The 10374-nt window shown below is 45.2% G+C and overlaps 2 protein-coding genes across 2 annotated transcripts; one reads left to right on the top strand and one right to left on the bottom strand.

Annotated features, from left to right (window-relative positions):
- The first annotated feature begins 1251 nt into the window (after window positions 1-1251).
- LOC119310117 (coatomer subunit beta'-2-like) lies at window positions 1252-4101 on the top strand. The gene is made up of 9 exons (XM_037585958.1): window positions 1252-1634; window positions 1781-1863; window positions 1968-2035; window positions 2362-2711; window positions 2809-2940; window positions 3039-3190; window positions 3333-3398; window positions 3646-3745; window positions 4072-4101. Exons 1-9 carry the CDS (start codon window positions 1380-1382, stop codon window positions 4099-4101), a joined length of 1236 nt encoding a protein of 411 aa, XP_037441855.1. The 5' UTR covers window positions 1252-1379.
- A 598-nt stretch (window positions 4102-4699) lies between these two features.
- Window positions 4700-7820, bottom strand: LOC119306160 (probable UDP-3-O-acylglucosamine N-acyltransferase 2, mitochondrial). The gene is made up of 10 exons (XM_037582464.1): window positions 7528-7820; window positions 7194-7404; window positions 7035-7111; window positions 6574-6623; window positions 6200-6264; window positions 5922-5973; window positions 5776-5846; window positions 5605-5671; window positions 5105-5176; window positions 4700-5006 (listed from the first exon to the last, which is right to left on the bottom strand). The coding sequence occupies exons 1-10, from the start codon at window positions 7628-7630 to the stop codon at window positions 4932-4934; spliced, it is 843 nt and encodes a 280-aa protein (XP_037438361.1). The 5' UTR covers window positions 7631-7820; the 3' UTR covers window positions 4700-4931.
- Window positions 7821-10374: the final 2554 nt, after the last annotated feature.

The raw sequence follows: 10374 nt of genomic DNA, 5'->3' as shown, positions 1-10374 counted from the left end.
CCGTCGTCGGCGAGCTTCGTCGGGCAAAGCCCGGCAGGCGTGGCGGCGGCGGGGCCCTCCTTCCCCATCCGCTTGTGGGCGCCGGCGCGGGGCGGCTCCTTCGAGCGACGGTGCTGGACTCCCGCGGGATCCAGCGGCGCAGCGTCGGTCTCGTGGGGCGGCGGGGTGGCTTGCTGTGGCGGCGCTCCGGCGATCCTCGGTCTGCGCGCGGCGGGGCGGCTGCGGTGCTCCCGTCTCGGGAGGTGGTGCGCGATCGATCTCGTGCTGAATCCGTCCGGATCTGGCGTTGGGGGCTGGCCGGTGGCGCCTGGCTCCGGTGGTGCGTGCCCGGCGGCTCCGGCGCTTGGAGCTCGCCGGGCGACGCGGGTAGGGCAGCGGCCGGGCGTGGCTGCTGCTCCGGCCGTGGGCGGCGGCATGGGTAGGTCTCGTGGCCTACCGGTGTCGTGGCGGCTTCACGGTGACTCGATGGATCTGTCCGCGGCAACTGCCGGCTTCTCCGGCGTCGGTTTGTCTGCGTTCGGGCCGTCTCGTCCTTCACCCCATCTCCTCGTCGCCCGGACGCTCTCCCATCAAAGGGATGGTCCTCTCCCAGCTGCGATCCACCGCTCGTCTCGCGCCCGATGCCGCAGGACACAGCTCGTCTCGCGCACGATGCAGCAGGACCGAGCTCGTCTCACGCACGATGCAGCAGGACCGAGCTCGTCTCGCGCATGTTGCAGCAGGACTGACCTCGTGCCCCTCTCGTTGCTGCAGGACCGAGCTCATCTCGCGCTTGGGGTAGCAGGATGGGTCGGTGGATGCCAGTTCTGGCCGACCTATTGGGTCTCGATGCTGGGGGTTGCCCAGGGGCGCGAAAGGTGGGACCTTTCCGCTCGTCTCTTTCGTTGGGGTGCGGCGGATCACGGGTGAGGTGGTGTTGAGGTCTTGGATGCTGGGGCGGCGGCCCTGGTGGTGGTGGTGGCGCGGTGCTCTTGGACAAAGCCCGTGCCTTGGTGCTGCCCGCTCATCATGGCTGTGTGGGCGGCGTGGTTGCCGGGGTGTGGCGTTCGTGGCGGTGAATGTTGGCCGAGGTGAAAACCTGCTCTATCTTCGGACGGACCGGCGGCGGCGAAGATCGTCCCCTTCTTGAAGGCGTCGTCGCGGCTTTCATTGCCCGTCATGCGGCTCCGGGGGAAACTCTGATCCTTGGATCGGGCGGTGGCGGCGCTCCGGCGTCGTATCCTTCCTGAAGGCGCCGCCTTGGAGCGCATGGTTCGTCATATGTAGCTTCATTTCTTCGGGGCGGTAGTGCTAGGAGTAGTGTTGCTGCGCTCAGCGTCTTTGTATCCCGTCCTGGGTGTGTGCGTGTGTTTCGGTGGCGTGGCGTGTGGTTATACTGGATGCTTGTGGTTTGGTGCTTTATATATAAAGCAGGGCGAAAGCTTCTTTTCGGCAAAGAGTGGCCAGATCAAGGAGAAGACACAAGCTTGGATCTGCTTCTGCAGAGCAGTATATCGGGGGACAAGTTCATCGTCCCATTCGAAGACGAGACTGAGTGTGTTGATCTATTTGAGGAATTAAAAGAGATGGGGAATGTGGTGCATGAATTGACGCTGAAAGCTGTTTTTTATGCACAAGAAGAGGTGACACATGAGGTTAGTTCCCTGCTGTTCTTTTCCTAATATGTACGTTGCGAAACAAAGTGGTTCGGCCAAAAGAATTAAAGTAAGACAGTCTTGCCTATCCACTGCAATCGATTTGTCATTGGTTTTACATGGAACTACATACGATGTATGATGAGATCATATCGGCCATGAAGAAAGTTGATGCACTTGGATTCGGCAATAGCCTGGTGTGCCTAGATGCACATCCAACAGAGACATGGTGAGTGCATGCATATATACCACATAACACAATATGGGCATTGAAATAATCTTTTGATCAGGTGATTTTTTTTATCGTACGCTAAATTTCTTATGGCCTTGCAGGATCTTAACATGCAAGTTTTTTGGAGATGTTCACATGTGGGATCTTGTCTCTCAGGCATGTTCTGTTGGTATAGTTACTAGCATGTGCTTCTATTTATATTTGGCCATGGCCATCAATTATGACCATATTTTTCTCCTTGTATATGTGTATCTTTTCTTTCCTCCTGAAAGTGAACATGAAAATGTGTGTAGGCCTGTTTTCGTTTGTGTCGGACTAACAAAATCGTTTGTATTGTATTGTACTTGTATCGTCAGGAAAAGAAGGCCCTCTATTCTTTTCATGTCTACGAGAACGGAGATAGAGGCATGTTTCCAGCTGACTTACTCCTCTGTTAACCATATTTCTTTCTTCATCCACTGCCATGGTAATAATGGCACATTAATCAAATTTCAGGGCTATCAGCGACAGTTAAATTCCTTAAATTTATCGCACGGAAGCAATGGTTTCTGGCTGGTGCAGACGATGGCTTCATCCATGTGTGCACCTACGGAACAGAGATAGTACAACAGATCATGAGTTTCAGAGCCGGTTCTTCCAGTGTCACAGCAATGACCATCCATCCAACCCAGCCATATGTGCTGTCCTCAGCTTATGGAAGCCCGATTAGGCTTTGGAACTGGGAAGAGGGCTGGCAGTGCACACGAACTTTCGACGATGAACACTCTGGAACTGTCCGTCAGATCACCTTCAACCCAAATGATGCCAACTATTTTGCTAGTGCGTCCGAAGATCAGACAATAAAGGTATGTTTCTTTTCCTTTTCTAACCTACACGATGAAACACTAGTTTTAATATGAGTCCCTGATTACGAACTTGATACTATGCACATTTGATGTCCAGGTTTGGAGCCTCGACTCTCCCAAATGTAACTACACTCTGTTTGGGCATTTGGCCCCAGTGAACTGCCTCGATTTCTTCGCACATGGTGAGCAACAGTATCTGATTTCTGGCTCAGATGATTTGACTGCCAGGGTATGCATTAGAAAAGATACATATTGTTCTATATGTAGCATAGGCATAACAAACAAACATTGCTAATAACACCTATATGCTTGGTTTTCTCAACTCAGGTATGGGACTTGGCGAAACGGTCGTGTGTCTATACAATAAGCGCTCTCATGGCTCCAGTTCTTTCTGTTATATGTCTTCTTCCTGATCGTCCATATCTAATTATAGGTCTAAAAGATGGCACTCTTCATCTTTTCAGCTCTGCTGATTTTAGGTAACTTAGCACCAAAGTACATCACCAGATCTCCTTGAAAACAAGACCCCAGCCTCCATCGTATTGTTGTGCATATACTATCTTTATTGCTCTTGTAAGTAACATTTCCCGGTTTTTTATGTCATCACTTCATAATCCCCAGGCTTGAGAAAATCATTGACTTCGGCTGTAGCAAAGTTTGCAATCTCATTCTGATGGGATCAGTAAGGTAATCCATTCACTTGTCATTCTCTATTGACTGCCTTCGAGCATTGCTAAGGTGCATGTATACAGATCATGCTTTATTTTTCTGAAAATTAACATATGTGTTGCCTTTGTTTGAACGTGCATATATAGAATATTTTTGGCAGGCTCCACATTTTATATCTGTTTAACCATGCATATCACATTTCTGGCATTAGTTACCATTCCTATGATGCCAAAACAAGCAAGTAAAACACTATTTTTAATTACAGGGTTGTGATTGAACAAGAGGGGGCAGTGTCAATCATAGATATAGACCCTGAAAAACAAGGTGGTGTTATCAGTGAAGTGATGGCTAACGTGGTCGATGCGGTGAGCACCTATTTTGTTTTTTTAAGGCCATTTCGTTAAATGGTAATGTTTTCTAGTATCAGAGTTCTTGGCTTGATCCAACAAATGTTTGTTTTGCACATATTCATGTTGTTACTGTCGTTATTTGCTTCTTTTCATCGTTGCTTGTTTATTACAATGCCAAACTTACGTAGTAATGCACAACTAATATGTTTATTTTTCTGTAGGAATGCGATCGGATATAACAATAGATTAGTGCTGACAGAATGCGCCCCTGAAGAAATTAGCTAGTGATTACACCGTCATGAGCAAACGAATGAAAGCTAAATCTGTTGGTGCGAAAACAGATGGATGAACAGCAGAAAATAAGGATCTGATTGTGAGTGGATGTTGGAGAATCCACTTATTTTTGTTGTTGTTGTTGTGAAACTGATAGTCTCAATCTGCATGGACCCTGCACCATATATACACTGTATATTGCTTGGTAAAGTTTTGGACAGATGAAGAACTTCTGTGGGGCAGCCCGATGCACGTAGCTCCCGCTTGCGCAGGGTCCGGGGAAGGGTCCGACCACTTTGGATCGATAGTACGCAGCCTTTCCCTACATTTCTGCAAGAGGCAACAGCTTTACCACTGCACCAAGGCTCCCCTTCAGATGGAGAACTTCTATGTTTTTATCAATTTCTTACAAGAATAAGAAATGCTGAAGGATTGTGTTCCAAAATGGTTTCCTGCATTGACCTTTCCTGTGCAGGGATTGAGACTATTTCTTTTATTGGTTCTTGCACTTTTTACACTAAAAATTAATCTTGTGTAACTGATAAACTTCTCCAAAATCAACTAACTTCTCAAGATTAATTAATTAGCTGCATGGTGCAATGTAATCAACTCATACGACAGCTAAAAATATGTGTGTTCATGACGATAGCGTCACAATTTCACGAACTGACCGTTAATCCTCTTAGCAGCAACGCATGTGCAAATGTGTAGTGCAGCACTACGTCGGTCTTTAATAGTAAGTAGATACATACAATTTTAAACAATGAAGAATCCAACTTCCATGGTGAAGATCGTTTCAGATACCAATTTCAATGCTAGTCAGATACCAATTTCAATGCTAGTTGTCTAGTGAGATATTGCAACTTCACTTCAAGAGAATCAAGTTACAGCACATTGATGAATTGATGTCACTGGTATTGCAGAGATACTATCTTCTGTCATGGTGTTTCTTCGAAAATAAGCGCAAGTTCACAGTTTGTCGACGCCATTCATTTATTGGGACCTAAGTTCAACATGAATATTGAGTACTTAGTAGGCAGAGTGGTAAAAACGAGGACACAAGCTGAAGTGATGTGGTCTTTGCTATACTGAAATGCTTACAGCTGGAAATCCGCCATAGTCACCGGGCTCCTGAATGTCCTTTGTCGCTAAACTATTTGCAGCAAGTCTAACCTGCAATTGGATTGAGGAAAATAAATTAACGAGGACGGTGGACAAAAAACTCTTGGTGATCATATTGTCATTTAGGTCTTGGTCAAATGTTTGGACCAGTGTTATCTGGATGCTTGCCATGACTACCAACAGGAAAGAAATGCATGTTTTGCCTGAACATTTGTTTGCTATCACCACTGGATATGAAGATGAAGTCGTACATGGATTTGCTAATTGCTATATCACGGTCAGTTGCTCAACAAGAAGAGAAAAGGAAGACACGTCCTCCCTGCAACCTGAATTACTTGTGAAGCGCTATCAGGCACTAGAGTATGTTGAGCAATGCAGCTAGGTTGTAGCACACGACAACACAGAATTGCATGGAAATTACAAACATTGTGGAATAAAAATAAAGCAAGGTCAAAAGAACAGAGCTGAGAAAACAGCACCTTTGAAGCAATGGAGACATGATCCCGGATGGCCACCCTACCACCTAATACTACGTAGTCACCCAACCTGTGTGTACATAATAGGACAAATCTTAAAAGACACACATGACGAATTATATGACACACCTAAAAGGAATGAACACTTCATCCATGAGATGAAGGTATACGTACGTTGCAGAACCTGCGATCCCTACTTGTCCACAAATCATGCAGCACTTTCCAATCACCACATTGTGACCTATCTGCAAGAGGGATGCCAATTCACAAAAAAGGAGAGAAGAGCCTGAATCTGATAATTAAAGCAAGGGAGAGAATACCTGAACCAGATTATCAATCTTGGTGTCATCTCCAATCATTGTGTCTCTCCAACTGCAGTTAACAAATATTGATCGAAGTTGTCAGCAAGAATCAGCTGCAGTCAAATGTATAATGATGGGTACATAGTTCGTTAGGTATATTCAGATCAATTATGGACTAGCCAACAGAGGCCTTAAGCCAAGCTAAGCATTCTCTGGACATTACCACGCTGACTCTGCGAGCTTTGAACTACCCGACATTGACAAATTTAGAAAGGAATAGAAAGGTGACAAGTTACCTGCCTCTGTCAATGCATGTATTTGCACCAATTTCCACATTGTCTCCAATTCTTGCATAAAGCTCCTAATGAATACAAAGTTTTTTTCTATGAGGGCCTCTATTTTGATTTGATATACATACAAAATGTCAAATTACGAAATACAGTCAGTCAGTCAGTAGGTGCTACTTAGCGAAAGAAATTTCTTCCATGTCACATTGTAACAGCATTGAACATTTGTCTTAACATATGTTAACAGAGAATTTCTTCACCACTCAACCCAATAATTATGTGACAACCGTTCAACCCTAGTAATACTGAGTAGTTATTTATAATCTTCACCAACAGTTCACCATGAATTTAATCTCCATCGAGTGATAGTGGTGAGGACTAACCTGTGGTTTCTTCTTGACCTGTCCATCCTGGTCCACAAAGAAACCAAAACCTGAAAAAAATACATCAGCAATTGGCACCCACGTATCATCAGAAACCCAGTCCTATTGTTTGACAGCTGTTTATAAACCAATATTTGCCATTCAGCTAGCATAGCAGAAAAAGAAAGGAAATTCAAAATTTGATAATAAACAGCCCAGAATAAGCTTTGATACCGAAAATAATGAGATGGATGTCACTAGCCAAGAGGCTTAATACAACTGGAATGCTGCGATCAGCTCACAAGCTGCAACAGTTAGTGTTCCTAGTACACCATATCATGTGCAAGTAATACAACTGGAATACTACGATCACGTGCAAGTATCTGAAATAATGTAACATGTTCTTCCCAGTGTTGGAGAACACACAACATATCATGTCTACTGATTGACGTATTTGCGATACTCGGTGAATAAATGCTCACCATCTTGGCCGATGCAGGCGCCATTGTGGATAGTGCAGAACTCGCCCACCGAGCAGTTGCTCAAGACAACATTGTACCTGAAACATATTGATACCAAAATCATTTCCATAACCAAACAGAGTTTGCTCTGTTCCCACACTGATGACGCCGGAGAAATACCCGATCCTGGTGGACTGCCCCACGGACACCGAAGGCCCGACCACAGTCCCGGACCCGACGATAACCTCCTTGCCAATCACAGCGCCGGAGTGCACGATGGCGCCGGCCTCCACCACCGCGGAGGGGTCGACGGACGCCGCCCGGTGCAGGACGCCCCCGCCGTTACGCCACGGCAAGAACTCCGCCGCCGTCGAGGCCGCCGTCCCAGCATCTGGTTCAGGCCATTCAGGAAGCCAACAGGGTTATACACACCACACATCTCACAGAGTATTACAGCAGAAGCATTTCTTGGAGAAACTGAACAAAGCGTCTGGAGCCGGTGGTCGGTTATTACCAGATGAAGCGGCGGGCACGCCGGCCCCAAGGAACCGCGCGAGCCGACCGGCGCCGCGCGGCGTCCGCAGCAGCAGCGCGGTTCTTGGCAGGATGGCTGCCATCAGTAATCCCTCTTGCTGTTTTAACCTTGCAGAGGTTTTGAGCAAGACAAGGATGGTGAAGTTGCGGCGCGGCAGAACGCGAGGGCGAGCTCCTACGGCTTCGGTGGCAGAGGAGAGGCGGCGGCGGCGGCGGTGGTGGCGGAAAATGCAGCGGCGACCGGACGGAGGCGGAGGTGGCGACTGGGCCCGGGCCTTCCTATCCTGCCGCGCAAGCGCAACCGCAAAAAATGCAGCGGCGACAGGAGCCCATGAGCCCATGAGCGACCAAGCGGGCCAGTCCATTCAGCTCTGGCAATGTAAAACTACTCGGATCAAGATAGAGAGCGGTTCCATTTTTTTTCCATCTTCTGTTTTAAAATGTTTTTATTGTTTTTCAGGATTTATTCATTTGGTCTTTTAAACACACAGAAAATCTTCCCAAATGCTAAAAAGTGCAGCTGCACTTTTCAGTTGATCCGAGCGCACGCTCATGGACCGAACGATGCAAAAGACTGATTCTAGATTTGGTAAACTGTCCACCCATTTATTCTATAGAAGGGGAGCCTTGGCGCAGTGGTAAAGCTGCTGCCTTGTGACCATGAGGTCATGGGTTCAAGTCCTGGAAACAGCCTCTTACAGAAATGTAGGAAAAGGCTGCGTACTATAGACCCAAAGTGGTCGGACCCTTCCCTGGACCCTGCGCAAGCGGGAGCTACATGCACCAGGTTGCCCTTTTTTTTTATGGAAATATTCTTTAACTACAGTGTGTTGATTTTTCTTCACCTCGTTCGATCAACCGAGTCAACCCAGCGATGACGTAATGTGCATTAATTCTGGTACAAGAAAATTAAAAAAATATAACTTTCACACCGCGTGTCGGAATTATGATCCGTTTTCACCGCTAGGTTCCTCGTGACGAGCTCTTAAAAACTAGATCCCATATGAATATGTTTTGATGATTTTTTTAAAAGCAACTTTGATGCTAGATGAGGCAAGTTTAGTGTTAAACATGAACAACTTCGATGCTAGAAGAATTGCTCCATGTGTGTAAGTGAATTCGCCTAGTAGCCTCCTACTTAGTTGTGTGCAATACGTAATAGGTTATTACATTGTTTCGTTTCCGACCATACTATGAAAGTTGCTCACCGTAAAGTGGGAAGTTGTCTAACATGGTTTCTTAATTGTCTGCCTCAGAAACCAAGTTGCCTACATCGCCACAAAGCTTCCTACGGGTGATTCGTAATTGCCTAAAATACTATGAAAGTTGTCCATCAAGGGACCTAAGTTGCCAACGCTACCGAGCGCACGGTTGTTGGCTAGTCAGGTCGCGGGTATGAGTTGTGAAGTTTCATAGGGGGTTATCAGAAGTTTCATAGTTGCCTACAAACCTACGCAAATTCTTAAATTTTTGTCGAGTTGCCTACAAAAATCATTGAAATATTTAGATATATTGATGGAAAACACACATGAGTTAGCTAGTTAGGTCGCGACGAGCTTTTCAAAACTAAACTCCACATGGATATGTTTCTTTAATATTTTTAAAAGCAGCTTTGATGCTAGATGAGGCAAGTTTAGTGCTAAACAGAAGCTACTTCACTCCATTAAAAGTAACTAATTAGCAACAATAAGCATCTAACTCATGATACAAAACAACTTCGAAACAGAGGTAGATAACATCACAACTTTCCTTCTACAAGAGGCAATTTTAGTGCTAAAAGCAGGAAACTTCACTACATTCTGTGTCCTAGTTGATTTTGTCTAATTTTCTCCTAACTTACTCACCAGTACCTCTAAGTTGCCTATTGTTCATGCTATAGTATGCATTGTTTCGAAATTGCCTATAATACTATGAAGTCATCTACCGGTGATGCTCTTGTGTCTACTATTGCTAGTTATGGTAGGCAACATGATGGTGAATCTTGGTCACTTCAGGGTGTTTGTAGGCAACTTAGAAAACAATGATAAATAACTTCATAGCATTGTAGACAACTATTTTGGAAAGTTAGGCAACTATGCAGCAATTGTAGGCAACTAATTACCAATAGCAGGCAACTATACATCAATGACAGGAAATTTATAGCATGTATAGGCAATTGAACATCAAGTGTAGGAACTGACCATCAACAATAAGCAATTGAGCAGTCATGATACGCAAGTTGGGATAATGTTAGCAAAATTCACAGATACACACAGTGCAGTGAAATTGTTTTTTATGTAGTACTAAAGTTGCCTTATGTTTTGTGTGACTTTTGTCAATTTTTACGCAAACCAACCTAATAGCCAGTCCTAGTAGGCCAAAAAGAAAAGTTGCTTCCCTATAGCACTATAGTTGCCTCCATTGCACCCAAAGTTGCCCTTGAAAAAAGTTTGATGAAACTTACTCATATAGGATCTAGTTTTGAAGAACTCATCATGAGAAACCTGGCGGTGAAAACGGAACTGAATTTCGATGCTTGAATCAAAAGTTTTGGCTTTTACAACTTTTTGAACCCCTAAATAAATGCACGTGAGACAGAATATAAGTTGATTCCATAGGTAGCCATGTGCGTACGGGATGTAACCAAACAATTTCATTTTCTAGTGTAGACAGTTGAACACAAGGACATGTAATTTCTATATATGACTGTGCGCCCAGATAACAAACGAGCACAGCAGCGCTCTTTAGCCACGTCCAAAAATCTTTTATCTTCAAAGGTCAACATATTTAATTTTCTGACAAAAAATATGAAGGTTTTTAAAAATGTTTTGTGTACATTCTCTTGGAA

This window comes from Triticum dicoccoides, chromosome 5B, assembly GCF_002162155.2.
Source record: "Triticum dicoccoides isolate Atlit2015 ecotype Zavitan chromosome 5B, WEW_v2.0, whole genome shotgun sequence".
Lineage (NCBI taxonomy): Eukaryota > Viridiplantae > Streptophyta > Magnoliopsida > Poales > Poaceae > Triticum > Triticum dicoccoides.
This window is presented reverse-complemented; position numbering and strand designations above follow the sequence as displayed.